This window comes from Helobdella robusta (genome assembly GCF_000326865.2).
Source record: "Helobdella robusta unplaced genomic scaffold HELROscaffold_10, whole genome shotgun sequence".
In the NCBI taxonomy this organism is placed as follows: domain Eukaryota; kingdom Metazoa; phylum Annelida; class Clitellata; order Rhynchobdellida; family Glossiphoniidae; genus Helobdella; species Helobdella robusta.
Genome location: NW_008703571.1, coordinates 4766863 through 4790683, shown reverse-complemented (window position 1 = coordinate 4790683; position 23821 = coordinate 4766863). Strand labels below are relative to the sequence as shown.

Sequence of the window (23821 nt, the reverse complement as noted above, 5' to 3'; positions counted from 1 at the left end):
GAAACAATAGAAATAGAGTGCTACAAAACATTGTTTGAGATCAGTTAGAGAAGAATATGGAAAATGAAATCATATGAAAACAGTCTGATACCCTGTTCATTTGAATGCCGCTTTGGCCTCCATTTAAAGCTTTTTATTGTGTTATTCTAGTTTGTTAATAAAATTCTCTATAAACATTCAATCATACACTTTTTAAAAGTGAATTCAGCTATAATTCAAAGCTGGGTATTTCCAAGAGCTTGTGAATGCGGATGTTGTGGTGTGTGTGCTGCAAGAGGTTGCCAGTCGGTTTAGTTTCTAAAATGAAAATTTGTCTCATTTTTAATTCAACATCACAATAATTGAAAGATATTTAAAATGTTAGACGACGATATAACTATACCATACAGAGGTATTATTATTATTGTTTCATTTATTTTACGTTGGTTTACCTTTATTTTTTTATGTATTTTTATTTAAAAATTAAAGTTATTTTGAATTGAATAATTATTTAATGATTAAAATTTGAAAGTAAAAAAAATTAAAACAAAAAATAATATAAATTAAAATTTAATTTATATTATTTTTTTAATGTTAAAACAATTTCTCATCAATTTTCTTATTATAAGGCATAAGCTATTAAAAGCTATTATAAGCTAAGTATAAAATAAATAAATTATAGCTTTTTTACTTATTTTTTTAGTATCTCTTCCTAAAAAGTAGAAAATAAAACTTAACTAATGAAAATTAAATATAATTATTATAATTTTTTAATTATAATATAATATTTATTATATAAGTTAAAGTTAAACCCACGCTGTATGTGTTTTGTACAGGAAACTGTACAATTGTTATACTATGTTGCATGCATGAATAACTTTATATTATAAAATTATAATTTTTTTAAGACGAAATAAACACCAAAAGTAACATAACAAAATAGAAATATGTGCTTGTTCTTTGTTGTTCTAGCGTGGTTTAGCATTGCTTCAAATTGTAGTTATCATTTCTTCCAAGGAAAATCCCAACAAATTGGGTTCATTGTGATGGCTGCATTCATTGGGACCACTGCCTTGTGTGAATTTGAAAAAACACAAGAGGGCATCTTGTTTTAAATAAAGAAGCAAGAAGATAGAAGCATGCCACCCGGAAAAAGAATGATTCTTCTCTTTGTACATGCCAGCCCTAAGTCTCAGTAAAGTGCTGAGGGTGAGTTGGAATAAAGGTAGGATCTTTACCTGACAACAAATTTAAGTTTATGGAATCTTTAACCTAGAACAAATCAGCAGCAGATTTTTGGGGAACCAGAAAATGTTTGTCATAAAAAATCTGAAATGAAGAGAATTTGTAAACAATAGTTGATAGTTTTTGCTGATGGTATATACAGATTGTTCCCAAAACCTTTATGCTTATTTATAGACAATTTCAACCTGGCCTTGTTTGACAGCCAAAGGCAAACATGGCTTTAGTTTAAACAACACTGTCATAAGTTATTTAAGCTGGTTTTTGTTAATATCTCTATTTTTCTAAATTGATGTTCATGAGTTGAGATAGACCATCAGTAGATCGCTTTCAACTAAATAATATATTCATTCGTGTTTATGACAGCATTGATCATCAACTGGTACTAAAACCAGAGTTTGCCTAATAAAAAAATACAAATACATAACGTCAGCCTGTGATGGAAATATTTTAATTAAATGAACGCTTATTATTTCTTTTAAAAATGAACAATAATAGTTTTTAAATTTGAATTAATGTTTTTTATTTTTTAGAAAATTTAAAAAAATAGTTTTGAACATTGAGTTAACAATATTTTATATCATACAACCTATGCTGAATTTACTACTGCAGCAACAGTCCCAGAACACAAGAGACAAAAAACATTGAATTAAGCATAGACATTAAATAAAAACTTACTCACTGCTGATTTAATGATTAAATTTTTATTTCATTTAAAAATAAACTATTACTAGCTAATATCGTGTTATTCTTCTTAACTCGTCTTAACACTCTTATGCTAAATCTGCGCTTGCTTTTTCTGGCCCTTTTCTCTGGAGCTCTCTACCTCCTTCTCACTTACGAAGTTCAGAGCGAATCTCAAGACCCATTTGTTTGTAAAATTCACTGAGAGCGCTGTTGGAGACCGCGGAAAAAGCGCTTTAAAAACTAACTGATTGATTGATTAAATTGATTGATGTCATGTCACATTAAAATTACGTTCAGTCCAAAACTTATTTCATATTTTAATTTCTAAAACAAAATAATTTCAAAATTTAATTTATTTTCAATTATAATTTTATAAAAAAAATTATTGATGATTGAAAAATTGTTAGTGAACATTGAGAATGTGCCAATTGATAACCAAATATAGATTTAAATGACGATGAAAAAGCTTTGTTAGCCAAAATTTGCTGGAGAAAACAGTTGCTTCTGCATGATATTCAGGTACCTACCATACCATTGTGAATTTCATTCAAGTATTAAGAAGTTTTTATCTGGTTTAATTGGTTGTACATTATTTTTATAAAATAATTATTAGTATTGAATTTATCAAATATGCCATGTAACATTATTTTATTGCTTTCATTTGTATCGAAAAACTTTTCACCACACACTCTAGTTGTCATATTTTAAATTAATTGCTAGCAAATCAAAGATGAGATATCACAAGTCATCAATGAGATTGAAGCATTTGAAAATACAGAAGCTGAAAGGTATAGCAATGTGACATACTTCATTTCATTGAAATTCGTAAAATTACACTAACTTTTAGAGAAAATCCACAAGAGAAATATTTATCAATTGGTAGAAAGAAATTCAACATGGATCCAAAAAAGGTTATTGTTACAAAAGTTTCCTTGATAAAAATATATCATAAGGTTTATAAAAACAAAGATCACTGATTAATGCCTATTTTTAGTTCATTTCATGCTAGAATTTTATATTTCTTTACGTAATTTTTTCTACATTTTTGCAAAATAGCTTTGTATAACTAAAGTTATAAAAATACACTTTTTTGTCGTTAATTATTCCTTTATTTTGGTGCATATAAACTTGAATACGTGATTTTTTATGTATTTCTTTTTCTACTTCACTTCTGCCTTTGACTGCATTTTTAATTCAAATCCGTATTTATTTGAGAAATTTTATAAAACTTGGTTATTTATTAGCAAAAAATGATGATTTATTAGTTCTGACACATCGAATTCATGCAGGGAATACAGTATTTGATAGAACACAATCTGCTGGAAAATAATGCTCAAAGTATAGCTCATTTCTTGTTTAAAGGTGATGGCCTTAATAAAACTGCCATAGGAAATTACTTAGGAGAAAGGTAGAAAAAATTTATTCGTAATTTTTCTCAAAATTTTCAAGTTGTATAAAAACGATCTCTAAATAAATTTTCTAAAATATTTTGCACAAACTAATTTATTGAAATGTTGGTGAAAAATCATTATTTAAATGAAAATGAATAATTTATATTATTGTAAGAGATGAGTTGAATATCCAAGTGTTGAAATCATTTGTCATGTTGAACGACTTCTGTGGCATGATCCTCGTACAAGCACTCAGGTTGGTTCACCATGATTGTGACAGCGTGTGTGGGTGATTATATGAGCATGTTCGTGTGTGCATAGAATATATATTTAAAATCTGGATGCGATTTAAAGTTGTTGGCTTCAAATAGATCTGAACCTTATGATGACCAACTACTTCTTTACTTGGTCATTCTTTACTAGGTCACTACTCACTATCGATTCTGATACTGTTTGGCACACTGTAGCCCACAGTGTTCGAATTGTGAAAAAAAAGTAGGGGGGTCATAAGGATTGGCGGGTGAAGTCAGCATTAAGGCGCGAAAATCCTCGCGATTAGGGGGTATGTGTAGCATTTGAGGAATTAAAAAATTATTTTATTGTATTTTTTCAAATGCTGAGTTTTCTAACATTATACATTAAATTACATAACAGGTTGTCAATAGTTACGAATATTAAGTGGATTATCAATTTTGTTATACAGTTTTAACTTTAACCATAGATATCTTATTATTGTTAGGGATAATATAGCATGGAATATTCTTATTAAAACTATGCTTTAACACTGGACGAAAATTACATGAAAGACCATAAATTTTCATAACTTTGGCTATAATAAACAAGTTTTCAAAAATGATTTTCGCAAGAGTTCACAAATTTAAAATTGTATTATATAAAAATAGTTTAATATGTTCAAATAATACAACAGTAAATTACAAAAAGAATTATAATTTTTTGTCCATTAACAAATTATTAAAAAATTTTTCTATTATCCCTTTAACAGGCTTGCATTGTAGCTTAAACATTTGACAATTTGATTCAAATTCACAAATTTTTATCAAAACTAAAACTACTATTAATAAAAACAATTTCAATAAAACAATTTAGCATAATGATCCGAGACAGTTTTTTTAACTTTTTCTCAAAACAAATATTACAACAAAAACAATTTAGCAGAATGATCCAAGACGGTTTCTTTTTATTAATACCAGTGGCTTTATCCAACGCACCTCGTTTCCCGTTTTTCAGCCAAGATATCACATATTTCTTAGGATTCCATAATTCCAATGGAGGACCATTTATGCTAATCATTAATAAATTTGATATTGCCTCAGGACCTAGCCTATTTCTAGTGTCAGTATGGCATAAATTAATTTGTGAAAATCTTCTCTCACAATCTACACTGCTTATTGGATATGTTTGAACCGCAAGATCTAAAGATTTTAAAAGACTTCCCATTTTTTGGGGTTTTTTGAAAACTGAATTCTGAAAGCATATCGATACAGTAACCGAATCAATATCTAAAAGTGTGTAAAAATCAACAATTACCCTCTCACCATACAGAGCAAGCTCAATAGGATCTGCAGGCCATGTCAATTCATTGAGTGCTAAGGCACTGTTTAAAAGCATATCGCTAGGAAATATTTGCTTGATGTTGTATAATGCCTGAAAAAATTGATTTTTAATTCTGAATAAATTGTCTTGATCAGATGGGTTTTTATTCACTAAAATACCTTCAAATGTACCATCATTGTCATACTGACTAAAAAAATTTGTTAAATTATCACCATGTACTACTTTTAAACCAAGAAGTTTATTTTTTGCTGTGTCAATGTGCAGCTGTGCAGATTTGACACTTGAATTAGTACTTTGTAAATATTTTGACAGCTGCATGAGAATAAAAAGGGCACCAAGTAGCATAGTTACCTCTGATAAAAATAGCCAAAACTGTATTTTTTTAGAAAAACCCAGGTACTTCCCTTTTTTTTTGCCATTTCGACCGCTATCTTCCGAACAATTATTAAAATGTTGAAACAAGGCTGGAAGGTCGTTCAAAACAGCCTTCATTGATAAATATGATGAGAAAACCCATCTAATATCGAAAACTTTTCTTATTTTAAGAAATTCAACAGATAAACTTTTTGCAATATTTTCCACTTCTCGTGCATTCTTTGGCCATCTATAAAATCCCTAAAATGACAAATGCCATTTATTGATTCAACAGCATTTTTTACAGCAAGTTCGAGACGGTGAGCCATGCAATGAAATGTTTGTAGATTTGGAATTGTGTTTTTAAGTAATGTGGCTATACCTTGAAAACAGCTTGCACCATCACTACAAAAACCTATTAGCTGTTTTGAAATTACATCATCTGTGAACCCAATATCTGTACAATATTGCATTTTGTCAAAAATAGCAGATACAGTTGCTACTTCGATGGGAATTAAACCTAAAAAATAAACATGCACACTCTCATCAAAACTTGTTCTTACATAGACAATAAGTGTTTGTACATTTGAAATCCCGGTGCTTATGATAACCAGGTGCCACATCACTTGCTGGTGTAGAAAAATTTACTTCTATACAAATACTGCACATAACCGACCCAGTTGAACTCATCATGAGCCATGACCGTGACTTTTGCCAAGCTTTAAACTGAAGCTCATTTCTGCACACTTTTGGAAAACCAGAGCATCTGTTTTGTTTCTGGTTTACATTCTCTGTTGAATCTGATGGCTACTGAAACCGTTTTTCAACAATGTTTTCTTCATTACATATGTCCTCATTTGATTCTACCAAACTTGAGATATTGAAAAAAGTTGGTAAATGTGCAGCAGACTCTACTTCTGAATCAGTATTTTCCATCGCTGAAAAATAATTAGATTTAAGTTAAAAATAATAAATTATAGGTTAAAAACAACCAATTTTAATTTAATTACCTTTACTTTTACATTTAAAGTCTTTAGAAGTCCTCTCTTTCATTTTGTTAAAAAGATTTAAAGTATGTGAAGATGAATCAGTTTTATAAATATTGCCATCAAATTTTTTTTAAACTTCGTTTCATTTTCTTCTTAGCTCAAATTAATTTTATAATTATAGGAAATAGTTCGTATTCCGAAACTTTTTATAAAGTATACGTAATTAAAAAGCAATCGCACGCGCTGCCGTATACGGTATATTACAGACACAAACATCCGTCACGAAAGCAAAAACGAAAAGTGGATTTAAGTTACAATTAAAAACAAATATTAGTAAAATGGTGAACAATAACCATATCACCGAATAATAATGCATAAATGTGACAAGTATAATCCAATCTAAAAAAAAGCACTTTTGAAGATAACTCACAAGAAGGGCTATATAAATCAGCAATACAATCTAACAATAACAAAATTATAAATTTCTTAAAGTTGGGGTTCAAATTTTGACCCCTCCAACATTAAAATTAAATGAAAGTGGAGGGTCTTATTTCAGAGGTAGGGGGGTAAAACCCCCCCTCCAACCCCTTTATCAATTCGAACCCTGGTAGCTCATCTTCAACATTCTCATCTAATGACATTCAATTTGCTTTTTATTTACGTGATCTTCATAGAAGTTAGAACGTTATCGCTGTTTTAAATTAATTCTTCATTAATAATCTTGTCGGGTTCAATATCTGCGTCAGCTCAAAATCAAATATTTTATTCCTAAAAGAAATAATATCATTCAAGTACATCAACGATAACAAATAATAATGATGATGAATGGCTCTGGAAATCAAACCTTAACTACAGATGCTAAGGAAAGTCGTAAATATTAGTAATTGTCAAATATAATACAGGAAAATAATCGACTATAGTTCGTGATTTATAACATGAGCTAACAATAAAATAATAATAGTCAATTTTAGTTTATAAATAATAATGCTATAAAATTTCAATAGTAATAAGAAATCATAAAATTGTGACAATGTTATTGTTACGGGTGTTGATGCAATCGCGACAACTGAACTGAAGCTTTTGAAGAGACTTTGTTGTGGAACGCATCAAATGAAACTCTACCTAAGGACGAAGTGTTGACGTGGACGCGTTAACTAAAATGAAGCTGTGAAAGAAAAGTTGCTGTAGAACGCGTTAAATTAAACTCTACTAACGACGAAGTGTTGACTTGGACACTTTAACTGAAATGAAGCTGTTGAAGAAAAGTTGCTGTAGAATGCGTCAAATGAAACTCTACCAACGACGAAGTGTTGACGTGGACACATTAACTGAAATGAAGCTGTTGACAGGGCCAAGTTTCTCTCTCACACTTATCCGGCTCTGACGTAACTATCAAAGTACCAAACCGAAACCCAACGAAGTAAATTACCACGCACCAAATACAACCAAACGTGAACTAGTCACCAGCGCACCAAACTACCACCATTTCCTGCCCTGGCCTGTTGACTGTTCTTATTTATATCCTCAATTATTGCAGGTGATTGGCTATTAAACTTATTTCTATTTATACTCGCCAATCGTTCGTCAACAGCATATCCTTTACATGTTTTCCCGTTCTTGAGCTTAGTTCGATCGACTGTTTTCATTTTCTTTATGGCACGCCGACCGAACCGTTACATACCTCACATCACACACGGAATATTCTTTGTATTCCAAGAACATTCACATGGAGTCTTGACTTCGCTCTTTAGTCGTGAAAGATAATCAGCCACATTGCGGTTGCCGGCACGATAGGTAAAGTGGAGATTGTATTCTTGTAGGGCCAGTGCCCACCTTAGTAATTTGGCACTCTTTGGCGTTGACTCTGTGAGAAACGTCAATGGATTGTGATATATAGTAACTTCGGACATACAGATCCAGCTTCTGAATTTTTGTAGGGCCCATATGATCGCGAATGCCTCTCTTTCTATAGTGGCCCAATGTCTTTGTTGTTCTGTAAATTTTTTGCTCGCAAAGGCGACCGGTCTTTCAAAATTTGCCTCATCGGGTTGTACTAAGCAACACCCCATGGCGTGTTCGCTGGCATCGGTAATTAGGGCGAAAGGTCGTTTATAATCTACAGTGTATAAGTTTGTCGCTGCTTTAAATCTTGTATTATGTGGTTTAATTTTTCCTGGTGTTGTATTGTCCATACTATACGACTCGGGCTCCCTTTCTTGGTTAAGTCTGTGATAAGGTTCATAGTATCTGCGAGGTTCGGAACAAATCTTTAAAAATAATTGAAAAACCCGGTGAGTTTTTTAATGTCCCTTTTTGTTTTTGGTGGCTTAATTTCATCTAAACCCTGTAGTTTGCACTTGTCAATCTGTATCTCTCCTTTTCCTATCACGTGACCCAAAAATTTGATTCTAGGTGCGGCAAACACACATTTAGCCATATTGAGTGTTAAGCCTGATTTAGTAACCGTTTCAAGAAATGTGCGTAGGTGCTTCAGATGCTGTTCCCATGTGTTTGAGAATATGGCCAAGTCATCTATATAAACCTCGGTAAATTCTTCCAAGCCCCTAGTGAGTTCCTTCATGGCTCTGGTAAATGTGACACCCGCCGCCTTCAACCTAAATGGCATACGTGTGAATTCATAGAGTCTATCCAAACAGGTGAATGCTGTCAACCATCGTGAACTTGGGTCCATGGGTATTTGCCAGTAGCCACTTTTTGCATCGAAGCTGCTGATATAGTAACCTGCACTGACTTTTTGTAGGACTTCTTGGACATCGGGAACCGGAAACGCGTCGCCTATTGAAAATTTGTTGATGTATCGGAAATCTATGGCCAATCTAACGTCACCATTTTTTTAGAATACACACCACGGGGCTAGACATTTCCGACCGAGATGGTTCTATGATGTCTTGACTTAACATATCTTGGATTTGCCTTTTAACCTGTTCGGGAATATTATATGCTCTCAATCTTTTGGGTGTAAAATCTGTACTTACCGTCACTTTATGCTGTATACTATCAACGTAACCGACTTTGTTGGAAAAGGCAGATCGATATTGATTGATTAGTGTCATTAATTCCTTTCGTTTTTGATCTGTCAAGTGCGACAACGTGAGTGATTTTCCGACCAAACTTTCTTCTTCATTTTCCTGATCCTTGTTAAACGCTTCTATCTGACCAAACATATTATCCTGTTCTCGTAATATGGCGCAACTATTGACAATCGTCGCCTCTACTCTCTCGTAGTATTTCCGAATTTTGTTTGCATGGACATGTTGTACCTTTTCACTAATTTCTACCATGTACGAATACGGTGACATTACCTTTGTAACTGTGCCTGGACCCTGCCATTGATTGCACCACTTATTGGGTTTTTGTGCTGCTGTCAGAATGATGACTTTATCTCCAATTGTGTAGTGTCTATCGGTGCTTCTCAAATTGTAATGACGCTGATATTGTTTTTGTTCCTTTTCTGCATGATAATCCGCATAGGCTCTAGCCAGTTCTAGGTTGTGTTTCAACTGCATTAAATATTCTTCGGGGCCTTTTCCCACGTTTAGTGGAAACATATTTTCCCCGATCCAGTTTTCTTTTAATACAGTAAGTGGACCACGAGGCAACCTTCCATATAATAGCGTATAAGGGCTGACATGAGTTGTGGCCGATGGTTTCTCTCTCAAGCACCACAATATAAACGGTAATAATTGATGCCAACTTCTTGGGTTATCTTGTGCTAACTTAAAAATTATATTTTTCAATGTATGGTTGCATTGTTCAACTAAACCCTCTGCCTCCGGATGTCCTGGTGAATTAAAACGTGGCGTACAACCCAATTGCCGTAGCATTTCTTGTGTTAATTCACTCGTGAAATTTGTCCCTCTGTCAGAACTTATCACCTTTGGGATGGCGTAAGTCATGAAAATTTGTAGCAATATTTCACAGGCTGCCTTGGCACTGAGCGATTTCAATGGAAACGCCATGGGCCATCTTGTAAATAAATCTACTATCACCAAGACATAGTTATATCCTGGTTTGCTTGAAGCTCCTTCAACATTTATCAATGGACCAATGCAATCCATGATCAGGTGAGTGAATGATAGTTCATCTTTGCGCCAGATCAGTACGATCGGTACTCTGTGTTGTATTTTGTATTACTGGAGCAGCACGCAACTGACAAATCTTACATGTTTTGCAATATTGTCGAATCTTTTTAGACATTTCCGGGAACCAAAAATTGAGTGCTATCCGCCATTTTGTAGACTTAAAGGTCATATGTCCAGCGAACGGAGCATCATGACCCAATTCGAGAATAGTTTTGATTCTTGTGGCTGGTAGACACAACTGATTTACTCTATGACCCAAAATACTTTCTTTATGGTAAAGTATGGTGTCTTTCACAAAAAAGTTTCCTTTGTTTTGCCTAGCTAAATTCCATGCCCTTTTTAGCGTACTGCAATTCGATTGTTCCTGATGGAGTCTGGTTTTTTCTGCAACTCCTTCCTCTCCCTTCTTCTCGACAAATTTATCGTGTTTCTCTGTTACCTGTACCTCATGTATTTCCCCGGTGCTATCGTGTTGTTGATTTTTTTTTGTTATTCGTTGGTGGGTGGGGTAGTTTATATTTGTTGAAGTGTTCTAAATCAACTGACACGTTTGGGGTAATTATAATGTTGCTGCCCAAATCTGGAATAATAGCTACCAATATTTTCGCCGCCGGTGCCATATTGTAACTTGAGGGATGGTCTGGACGTGTTTTGACGTAAATCCACGTACAATCCACTTCTCTGACTTCCTTTCCGATTCCGCTCACTTTCAACTTTCCGAGAGTCGTCAAATTTAGTTCTTTTACTATGCTTTGATCGATACAACATACCTCTGCTCCGCTATCTATCAAAGCTTTACAACCAAAACTGTCATTAATGATAATATGAGTGTATGGTCGATCAAAATATTTGTCTGCAACTATTACGCCGTCACTGAACTTATTTGATAAGTTGTTTTCATTACTCGGATGTTTTATCTTTCCTTCGTTTATCTCCTCTCCATTCAAGATGTCAGATATTTCTGTTAATAAATTTACTCTTTTGGTTTCCTGTCATTATCATCATTAACCCGTTCTTCTTTTACTATTTGACATTCCATTACTTGTTTTTATATTGATGTGAACTTGGGTTTTTTGCTAAAACGAGCAAGGTGACCGTTCTCCCCACAGTTGTAACACCTCGTGGTCGCTCTGTTTTGACCGGTTCTTCTTTGACCCGTCATGTCGCCCATGCTATATATTTCCACCTGATAGTGTGTACTTCTACCCCCATCAAATCGTTTCACTTTATCAGCTATTCCTATATTTAATTCAAAGTGATCTATGGTTCTTGCTAATTTCTCCCCTCGAAGTCAGTCCTGCGTTTCCTTTGCCAATACAGATTCTAGTGTCGACTTTGGTATTATTTCCTTTAATCGATCAGCACATATCAACTCTATTGCTTCTTGCAGGTTTTGTACTTCTCTGCTCTTAAAGTAATATTCTAGGGTTCTCCTTAAACGAGATAGTACAGCCGTGTATCTTTCATTCTGTTTTTGTCATATCGAGTAGAACTCATTTCGTAGTATAATAGGATCGAATCGTAATTCTTTCAATAACTGGTTCTTGATAAGATAATACTCATCCTCCGTATTTCCGTGTATATCATATTCGTTTGCAATTTTTTTTAATCTTTCTGGCAAAACTGATATCAAGAGTCGTGCATGAAATGAAGGATCTATCTCGTGAGCACGGAAAAATCTCTCAACACACTCAAAGTATGCAAGTAATTTTCTTGCATCTTCCGGGTTTGCGCCAATGAAATTTTTTAATGTCAGTGACCAAATGTTTATGTTTTGACAATCATCATATGCTTCTTTATTTTCCTCTTTTGTTACCGGTTTATATGCTCTCTGTTCCTTTTTTATTTGAATTTCTAATTCTTTCAATCTGGATTCTTCTTTTATTTTCATGGCCTCCATTTTTAATCGCATTTCTTCCCTTCTTAATTCCATTTCGGCCTTAAATTTTTTTTCTCTCATGGTTTCATCATTGTCCTCTTGCATTTTTTGTTTTGGTCTAGTCTCCATGATTTATCTGAGTATCTGTTGCCTGTACTTATACGATCCCACTTCTGACACCAAATGTCCAGTTCAATATCTGCGTCAGCTCAAAATCAAATATTCTATTCCTAAAAGAAATAATATCATTCAAGTACATCAACGATAACAAATAATAATGATGAATGGCTCTGGAAATCAAACCTTAACTACAGATGCTAAGGAAAGTCGTAAATATTAATAATTGTTAAATAAAATACAGGAAAAGTAATCGACTATAGTTCGTGACTTATAACATGAGCTAACAATAAAATAATAATAGTGAATTTCAGTTTATAAATAATAATGCTATAAAATTTCAATAGTAATAAGAAATCATAAAATTGTGACAATGTTATTGTTACGGGTGTTGATGCAATCGCGACAACTGAACTGAAGCTCTTGAAGAAACGTTGTTGTGGAACGCACCAAATGAAACTCTACCTAAGGACAAAGTGTTGACGTGGACGCGTTAACTGAAATGAAGCTGTGAAAGAAAAGTTGCTGTAGAACGCGTTAAATTAAACTCTACTACGACGAAGTGTTGACTTGGACACTTTAACTGAAATGAAGCTGTTGAAGAAAAGTTCCTGTAGAACGCGTCAAATAAAACTCTACCAACGACAAAGTGTTGACGTGGACGCGTTAACTGAAATGAAGCTGTTGACAGGGCCAAGTTGATGTAGACTTGTCTATTTAACGTATTTTGCCTGGCCTGTTGACTGTCCTTATTTATATCCTCAAGTATTGCAGGTGATTGGCTATTAAATTTATTTCTATTAATACTCGCTAATCGTCCGTCAACAGCATATTCTTTACATGTTTTCCCGTTCTCGAGCTTAGTTCGATCGACTGTTTTCACTTTCTTTATGGCACGCCGACCGAACCCTACAAATCTCTTAATCAAAAAATCATTATTTGCATGGCATGTTACTTTACGAAAATTCGTGTCAGATGAGTTTTATTTATATTTTTCAGACAGTTTTTGTGGAGTTTTCGGTTACCAGGAGAGGCGCAGAAAATCGATCGAATGATGGAAATGTTTGCCCAGAGGTACTTCGATCAGAATCCTGCAATTTTTAAAACCACCGGCTAGTCTATTTCTAATTTTCGGTATTTATATTCAGCTTGTTATCTGACAACAGTATTTTATTATAACTATGGTTTTTCTAACAAGCTTATTAGTATTGTTGTTATTTATAATGCTAATATTATGTTATTTATGTTATATAATAAATGTTATTTGTAATGCTAGTATGATTAATGTTCAATTTTTATTAAATAATGCCATCTATTATTATTGCTAACATTCATTCCATAAGATTTGTAGATGTTCTTAACGATTTATCTCGTTCCTCATTGGTTTGAGTTACTTACCGTTTTGGATCTAAATCTCCCACGTTTATTTCATTGAGCAGTTCTGTCAGTTCTGTTGACCTAATATATTTAACGTATTTTGCTTCTATTTGGTTATAGCACAAAATCTAATTTGAATGTAACCGTATATATTTATGCATATATATATATATATATATATATATATATATATATATATATATATATATATATATTATCATTATCAAAAGATTTATCTAGCGCTAGTGAATTAAAATTCAAAAGCTCCATCAAAAAAGTTAAACACAAAATTAAACATAAAATTAAACATATCCTCACTAAAATGAAGTTAAACATAGAAATAATTGTCTGGCAGCGAAAAAATTGCAACAATTCAACACAATCACAAAAAAAAACACTATAGAACAATTCAAAAAATTAATATGTTATTTATTAATACGATTTATTATTTATTATATATTAATACGAAAACAAATATGTTTTGAGTTCCTTTCTGAAGCATGTCATGGTCAACCCAGTGTCCCTGAGCGAAGCCGGCAGACCATTCCAGACAGTCGGTCTTGAAACAGCACAGCTTCGTGAACCAATACACAAGTTTGTAGCAGGAACTATCAACCGATTCATATCAAATGATCTTAGATGAATCCCGGTCGGACGTGGTAAATCTCTGTTGATCCTATCCTGCAGATACTTTGGAGCACTACCTGTGATCGAGTTTATCTTCAATTTTGACAACTGCTGCCATGTTCCCACCGGCAAAAGTTTAGTTTTATTTTGGTTTAATTTCAAGCCATTTTACGACATCCATAAATCAACAGCTGACAAGCATTCTACAAATCTTTTCATTTCCAACGGGAATGAATCTATTGTACTATTAACTATTATTTGAATATCGTCCGCAAAGCATGAGTTGTAAACCCAAATGATTCAACAACGTTAAATACCTCTGACGTGTAGAGTAGAAAACAACGGGCCAAGAACCGATCCCTGTGGCACACCAAAGACAACTCCAACTGATACCTGTTGAGATCTACCAACCAAATAAGATTTCATCCATTCTAACACTCCATCAGAAAAACCAAAACCATATTGCAATTATTTTTTCAAATCCGGCCGAATCCGGCCCCGGCCGGATTTAGGGCCGGATTTAAGCGTCTATCAACATTTAAAAATGTTATAAATAGAAAAAAATTTTTATTGAATTCAATTAATTTTATGTCAATAAATTAAAGGCTAAGCATACATGACGTACAATAATTGGGAGATGAGCTGGACAATTTACTTTATGCTATAACATGGGTTATGCATAAATTATAAGCTGATCTTTGTGTAAAAGAACTTGTGCACGTGTATATACAATATAATTGTATATGACGGATCATATACCTACTTAATATATATATATATATATATATATTATATATATATATATAATATATATTATATTATATTTATATATTTAATATATATATATATAATATAGATAATATATATAATATATATAATATATATATATAGATATATATAATATATATATATAGATATATATTCAAATAAAACATAACAATAAACTGTCAGATGACGTAATAAAAGTTGAGCGCGAAAGTAACGTAACGATTAAAGTTAAATAACGTAAGTAGTTAAATTAAGTATAATAAACAATTATTTTGTAATATAACATAATAAAATATATTATATGTGCAATATTATGTTAATAATAATAATAATAAATTAAACATTTCGTGATGAAGGTAAAATAAAATTGGAATAAATTTGTTTGTTCAAATTAGGTTTATAAATATTAATAAATAGGGATTCTAAAATTTGTAGTCTGTTAAAATTAGTGTCTTTCATAAATATTTTAGTATTATCTTCTAATATTTTGCGGGATAATTGCTGGTTATGACAGTCATGGTAGTGTTGATTTGGAGCTCCGATGTTCAAATGGCAGGTTAAACGGCGTGTCAGTTTTGTGGTAGTCATTCCAATATAACTTAACTTTTATAACATTTATCGTAACTTAATGAGCTTTTCGTATAAAGAAGACGAATATATAATTATAAAAATTCATTATAAAAGGAGTCCATCCAGTTGATTCTAATGAAAAAATAAACCTTCTTTATTTATTATAAAAATTTTAAGTCGCAACAACTACTAATAAAAAATAGTCCCAACGTTAAACTAGCAACAACACAGCACTCCCACGTCATCTACCAATTTCTATGTCCTCACGAAGACTGTAGGCTTCGTCCATCTTCTTATATTGGAATGACTACCACAAAACTGACACGCCGTTTAACCTGCCATTTGAACATCGGAGCTCCAAATCAACACTACCATGACTGCCACAACCAGCAATTATCCCGCAAAATATTAGAAGATAATACTAAAATATTAATGAAAGACACTAATTTTAACAGACTACAAATTTTAGAATCCCTATTTATTAATATTTATAAACCTAATTTGAACAAACAAATTTATTCCAATTTTATTTTACCTTCATCACGAAATGTTTAATTTATTATTATTATTATTAACATAATATTTCACATATAATATATTTAATTATGTTATATTACAAAATAATTGTTTATTATACTTAATTTATTTACTTACGTTATTTAACTTTAATAGATATATATATATATATACATATACATATATAATAAATAGATACATAAGCGCATAATTTAAGGACATGATATGTTAAAGGTTAGGCTAGGCATACATGACACATAATTATAACATCACTAATTGTGAGGTGAGCTGGACAATTTTTTTTGTGCTATAACATGGGTTTTGCATAAATTATAAGCTGATCTTTGTGTAAAAGAACTTGTGCACGTGCATACATGAAACTTAATAACAACATCACTAATTGTGAGGTGAGCTGGACAATTTTCTTTATGCTATAACATGGGTTATGCATAAATTATAGGCTGATCTTTGTATACAGAATTTGGAGTATCACACATCTTATTCATATATTTGAATTAGTTAACTATTTGCTTGGTGTTATTTTTTGATGTTCAACATGTAGATAACCGTAAATGTAACGTATGTAAAATGGTAACTAAAATCCGGCGCCGGCCGATTTTTGAATTTTAAATCCGGCCAAGTCCGACCCCGGCCGGACTTGAAAAACCTAAATCCGGTACATTCCTGATATATATATATATATATATATATATATATAATAAAATAAATAAAAAAATTTGACAAAAGATTTGAGAATATTTTTTTTAAATCATCGAAAAGATTTTCCCATGAATACGCCATAAACGTATGTAATTTTATTATGATTATAAATGAAATTCGATAAAAGTATTTTTCAAGTCTCTACAATACTTCATAACATTAAAAATTACTAAAAGATTTATTTTTGATTTGAAGGAAATTCATTCTCCTTACTGTTTCTCTAAATTTGTTGTTACAGATTTTTTTTTTTTTCCACATCGGCGGTGGCACACTTGCATGCCCCACCCGATGTAAGAGTCTCCTATTAACTGTGTTATTTCACCGGAGAAAAGAATAAAAATTATTATTGTTTCATTGTTTCTGCTTCACACTAAACCATCAGTTATATGTTAACTACTTGCAGTTCTTATGTTACTTATAACTAATGTTTTGTTTTTAAATACTCAACCAATTCTTGGTGAAACGCAACTCACTTGTTTCTACTTTAAATTATTATTCATTGCATTCGTGGCTTCACTGAATTCAGATACATGTTACGTTTTGTCATTTGCGATAATCATGCTGAACACCTGCCTACACAATCCCAGCGTGAAGGACAAGCCGACAGTCGAAAGATTCATAGCAATGAACAGAGGCATCAACGAAGGTGGAGATCTGCCCCAAGAACTTCTCGAGGTAACAACTTCTTTATCTAATTAATTCCTTCATGTTAATTTTTTTACGTTTGGTTAATCTTGTAATGCTGAAAACATTCGTACAATACTAGCGCATCGTTTGTATTTTACTGTTTTTTAACGTATCCGTTACGGTTACTCTGAATCCAAACGCCGACTATCTATCTCACTGCAATTCAATCTTCAAAAGTTTATTTCAAAAAATGTTAATCATCTTTAGATTTTTTAAAGCTACACTTTTTATTCTTAAATTAACTAAACCATGACAAACTCTTTACCCCGTAAATAAATTTTTCTTTAGTCTTAAAATCATCAGTAGATTTTTCATCTGAAAAAAATCAGTCAGATTATTAACCTTTGGTCTTCTTAATTTACTTCAAAAAGTTATTACTTTAACTTTCACTTAAGTCTTAAAAGATGCCTTATAGTTTAGAATGTTTGTTAGCTTGGAAAGAACATGTTCCAACATTTCAGACCGGCGCAGACTGCATTGGAGTTTATTCGATTCAAAATTATTATTTTCAAATCCAAAGGAACACTACACAGAAAAAATTAAGAATAACTAAGCAAACCCACTTTGACAGCGCCGCATATTTGAAGGATTAAAGATCGCACTTTCGTGCCAAATTTGAAATGCAGATATCGTAAATTTTAAAATATGAATAATTGTTTAATTCAAGAGTTTATATGAAAGCATAAAGAATGAACCGTTCAAGATTCCGGAAGATGATGGCAATGACCTGATGCACACTTTCTTCAATCCTGTAAAAGAGGGTTGGCTATGGAAACAAGGTAGGTGGCGCCATTCTGCTTCTCGTTCTACTTCTTTTAAATTCGTTCGAATCGACGCTCAGAACACAGCATTCATTCATTTGCGCCAAAAGCTGTCAAATATTCCACTATTTTGCTTTCTTTTTTGAAAGTTTTTAAAAATTTGAAAAAGTTTTTTAAAATTTTGAATTTTTTGTTGTTGTTTCTAATACTATCTCTAATTGGGAAATAATAAGGTGTGAAACGGCCTAGCGATTAAAAGCGCCTGATCATGTTCACCGTCTAGCGACTACCACAAGCTTTGCTTGTAATGCGTCGTTTATCACGTATTTATATACTTTGGAAAAGCGTATAAGACCTTTGGCTTTTTTGATCTCTAGAGTAAAATCTACGTATGATAATTTGATTCTTTGATCAGTGTGGTGTAAACTTCTAAACCGCTGAATCCTAATAGCGACTGCTTTATTCAAATTATGATTATTTAATTGAAGGAGGTCGGGTGAAAAGCTGGAAGCACAGATGGTTCATCTTAAATGATAACTGTCTCTATTACTTTGAATTCACTACAGTTAGATTTTGAATTTATTTTGCTTTCTTTTCGATATGACTGCCATGTTAATTGTTTGATTTGGGGTCCGTATTTTATTATATGCATCAAATATTCATTCGAAATTTTGTTGCTAAGTTTGTTTCACATGTTAAGATTTTTTTAGAACTTCTTGTTCTTTATTGTAAGTTATAAATATTAAAAATATGTCTAAATACGTAAAAATTTCACTTTATATTTTATATTGGTCGAAAATATTTTATATAACAGAAAATCATCATATAATAAATCCAAAACTTCTAGGACAAAGAGCCAAAAGGAATTATACCACTTGAAAATGTTCAGGTTAGAGAAGTAACAAGCAATCATCGACCGTACTGTTTTGAAATACATTCGACTGGTAGCGAAGTCATTAAAGCTTGCAAAACAGATTCCGAAGGGAAAGTCGTGGAAGGTTACATCAGTACATGTCTATCAGATTTGCGGAAGAGTTCTATTAATTTTTCGCACTAATTTTCGCGAGTATAATAACAAAAAGTTATTAGTCAGGAATTACTCTAATCTCATTATATTAAGATATAGTTTTTTACATTAACAGGTAACCACAGCGTTTATAAGATGAGTGCAATTTCAGTTGAAGACAGAGATGACTGGATTAGAAGTTTGAGGTTCTTTAGAACAAAGATTATGTTAATTTAGATTTATTGACAAAACATTAACTTTTCAAGCAACATTATGGTCTTCATAAATACTTTACACCACTAAACACGCTCTTTTACACTTTTGTCTGAATTTAATTGAGTAGATTGTTTGAATAACATTCTACAATTAAAAGTTTGTTAAAATTTGTAACAAATAATTTATTTCAGAGCCTGTGTTAGTGACAACCCTCTGTATGAAATGTTGGCCACTAGAAGGAGGAAGGCTACCAAGCAATGATTAAAAAGGTAGAATGCTACTGAACGTCTTAACAGCTACACGACCACTGTTCTCCTGTATTATCGATATCGCTTTAAGTAATTTCGAACATTCTATTTGTAAATATTTAATTTTTGATTAATTAAAACATGAAAATTTGTAATTAATACTTGTTGAATGCAGATCGAATCCTTTTGCGAAATTAATTTCGACTGTGTCCGAAAATTTTTACTTTTTTACATGTAACGTGGTAAATTTTTTTTTAATAAATGTTTACAAGTTTACAATGTTTACAATAAAATAATTTCAAAATATAAAACACTTTTTGCTAAAGATAAGTACGACATAGGCACGGTGAAAGGATATGAAGCCCATATTTATTTACAAGTAGATAAATACTGTAGTAAACGACCATACAGGTGTAGTATTGAAGATAAAAAAGAAATAGAACAGCAAGTATCAAAATTATTACAGAAAAATTTGATTGAAGAGTCTTATAGTCCTTTTGCAGCTCCAGTAACATTGGCTTATAAAAAAAGAAGAAGGACGAAATTGTAGATTATGCATAGATTTTCGTGACCTAAATAAAATCGTAGTTCCTCAATCACATCCGTTTCCGCTAATCGAAGATTTAATGGTAAAAACAAGGAATTGTAAATATTTTTCAACATTGGATATAAACTCTGCATTCTGGTCAATCCCTTTAAAAATTGAAGACAGAAAAAAAACTGCATTCGCTACTCAAGAAAATCATTTCCAATGGACCTGCTTACCATTTGGTTTAAAAACATCTCAGGCAATTTTTCAGAGAGTATTGAGTAGCATCATTAGGAAACACGGACTATCAGACTTCACTGTTAATTACATAGATGATATTTTAATATTTTCTGAATCATTTACAGAACATATTAAACACTTATCCTTGCTATTGGATGCGATTCTGAAAGAAGGATTCAGATTAAAATTTTCTAAATGTAACTTTGCCCAAGACTCAGTTAAATATTTGGGTCATATAATAAAAAATAACACAGTAACTCCATTGAAAGATAATTTAATTGCAATAAAAAATTTTCCTGTCCCCAAAACACGGAAAAATGTTCGACAGTTCTTGGGTAAAATTAATTTTTATGGAAAATATGTAGCTAATTTATCAATTATATTAGAGCCACTGTATAAGTTGTTAAGAAAAGATGAACAGTTTATTTGGTCGAAAAAATGTCAAGAATCATTCGATAAAATAAAAAATCTACTTTGTAAGAGCTCCATTTTAAATATCTTTGATCCAAACAAACCAATACACATTTATACAGACGCTAGTATACAGGGTATAGGTGCTGTCCTGAAGCAACCACAATATAATGTAGAAGAAAAGCCTTGTGCATATTTCTCAAGGTAATTAAATGATAGAGAAAAAAAGAAAAAAGCCATTCATTTGGAGTGCTTAGCTATAAAAGAAGCAGTAAAATATTGGCAACATTGGCTCATGGGAAAAAAATTCACGGTTTTCTCTGATCATAAACCCTTAGAAAAATTGAATATTAAAGCTAGACCAGATGAAGAACTAGGTGATCTCACGTATTATTTGTCACAATTTGATTTTGAAGTAAAACATTCACCAGGAAAATATAATTTAGAAGCAGACAGTTTGAGTAGAAATCCTGTATTGGAATCATATGAAAACCAAGAAGATATTTTGAAAGTTGTAAATTTTATTACACTTGAAGACATTCAAAAGGACCAAGAAATAAACGAAGACATAAAACAACACCAAAATCAACTATTATTAAAAGACACAGTATATTACAAAAAGGTGGGAAAAACGGAAAAGATTTTACTGACTGAGGAATTTAGTATAAAAATTATAGAAAACACGCACATTTTATATGGTCACATAGGAATACAACAAATGGAAAAAAAATAAAACCTTTGTATATAGCAAAAAATATAACACAAAATATAAAAAAATTTTGCGAAACTTATGAAATCTGCATAAAAAATAAAAATTAGGATTAATGTCCCATCTAGGCCCCGCTACAAAACCTTTTGAAATCATGTCAATTGATACCATTGGGGGACTTGGTGGCTCACGTTCAACTAAAACATATTTGCATCTTCTGGTAGACCACTTCACAAGATATGCATATATTTTGACTTAAAAATCTAAAAGTTGAAGCGATTTTATAAAACTTGTCAATACAGTATCATCAGAAAATAAAATAGGTCTCATTCTATCGGATCAATATCCGAGTATAAACTCAAAGGAATTTAAAAATTTTCTGGATGAAAAAAATATAAGTATGGTTTTCACTGCAGTGAATGCGCCTTTTTCAAATGGGCTCAATGAGAGATTAAATCAAACATTAATCAATAAAATAAGGTGCAAGATTAATGAGAAGAAAAACAAATTAGCCTGGACAACTATTGCTCAGGATTGTACAAAAAAATATAATGAAACCGAACACTCTGTGACAGGTTTTTCGCCAAAAAATTTATTGGAAGGAAAAATTGATAATATTTTACCAGAAGAATTAAAAAAAACATGATATATAATGATTTATTGAAAGATAGAACAATAGCATTGGAAAGAACTATAAAATCACACAATTATAATAAAAAACAATTTGATAAAAAAAGGAAAACGTACGAAATAAAAATAGGAAAATTGGTATATGGTGAAAACGGAAATTCATTAAATAGAAAAAAACTAGAGGAATTAAAAATTGGTCCTACTAGGTTTTGGAAAAATTGTCAAACTCAATTTATAGAATCAATACAGGACACAAAAAGTTTGAATCCAATCTTTTCCACATTACAAAACTTGTTCCTGTGCCGGATGAATCTAAGTCTTTTTTTGAGGGGGAGATGTAATGAAGGATTTCCACTTCATTATGAATTGAGTTATGGTGTACAACGTTATTGAGTAAATTGTGAAACGTTTGACAGATTAAATTTAAGTTTTTGTTTGAGTTGAAATTATTTGGATATTTTGAATATTTCTTCTAGCTCTTAGTTAATATTGGTTATTATATATAATAGCTTTAATTGTTGTTTCTCTTTTTCAGGTACGACATTTACTTAGTTAAGGCTAAATTGATTTAATTAATTTATTTTTATTAATAAAATCGTTTCTCTTTTTCAGAGCAACACAATTTAGTTGTTATATGCCGAACTCTATTTTATATATATCTATATATATATATATATATATATATATATATTCAAATAAATTAAATAACTTTAGTGAGAAAAAATCGAAAAAACGAACTACAAACATATTAACGACAAACCGTCGGTATAATTTATAGAATATTGTAAAAATTATGGTCTACCAATATATATATATATATATATATATATATATATATATATATATTTATATATATATATTAAGCGTATATATATGTAAAGCGTATATTAATTATATATATATATATATATATATATTTTGGATAAAGACTGTCAAAAATCAGGTGAGTCTACGTCGACAACTCATTTCAGAATATCTTGTTCGACTTGTAATGGAAATGTATACGAATACTAAGACTCTCGTCAGCACAACGGTTGGAAACACAGATGCATCTGACATCGGCGTTGGGGTTCACCAAGGCTCGATTCCCAGTCCACTATTATTTATAACTTTGATGGAAGAAATCACAAAATCGATACGCACTGGTGACATTTGGAATCTAATATATGCTGATGATATCTTATAAGCAGCCATGTCTGAGCAGAATGCAGCACAGATGTTTGATGATTGGGACACCAGACTCGCCGATCATGGATTTAAAGTCAACATCAGCAAAACCAAAGCAATGAACACTGGTAAACCCATCTAATCCACAGCTACTGAACGATGGCCCTGTTCAGTTTGTAAAGCTGGTGTAGGTAACAATTCAATCAAGTGTCAGCAGTGTAACCAGTTGTGTCACAAACGTTGTTCAAAAATAATTGGTACTTTATCTAATGTGTCCAATTTTGTTTGTCCTGCTTGCATCAATCCACTACGACTAATTCGAA

At 31.7% G+C, this 23821-nt stretch overlaps 1 protein-coding gene across 1 annotated transcript; it reads left to right on the top strand.

The window, feature by feature from the left end:
* Positions 1 to 357: 357 nt before the first annotated feature.
* On the top strand, positions 358 to 19825 carry HELRODRAFT_156254 (hypothetical protein; the record flags this gene model as incomplete). Its single annotated transcript, XM_009012142.1, has 14 exons — positions 358 to 391; positions 2354 to 2427; positions 2629 to 2696; positions 2756 to 2819; positions 3198 to 3316; positions 3475 to 3555; positions 13316 to 13432; positions 15603 to 15607; positions 17421 to 17569; positions 18249 to 18360; positions 18831 to 18907; positions 19190 to 19340; positions 19485 to 19554; positions 19756 to 19825. The coding sequence occupies 14 exons, from the start codon at positions 358 to 360 to the stop codon at positions 19823 to 19825; spliced, it is 1191 nt and encodes a 396-aa protein (XP_009010390.1).
* Positions 19826 to 23821: the final 3996 nt, after the last annotated feature.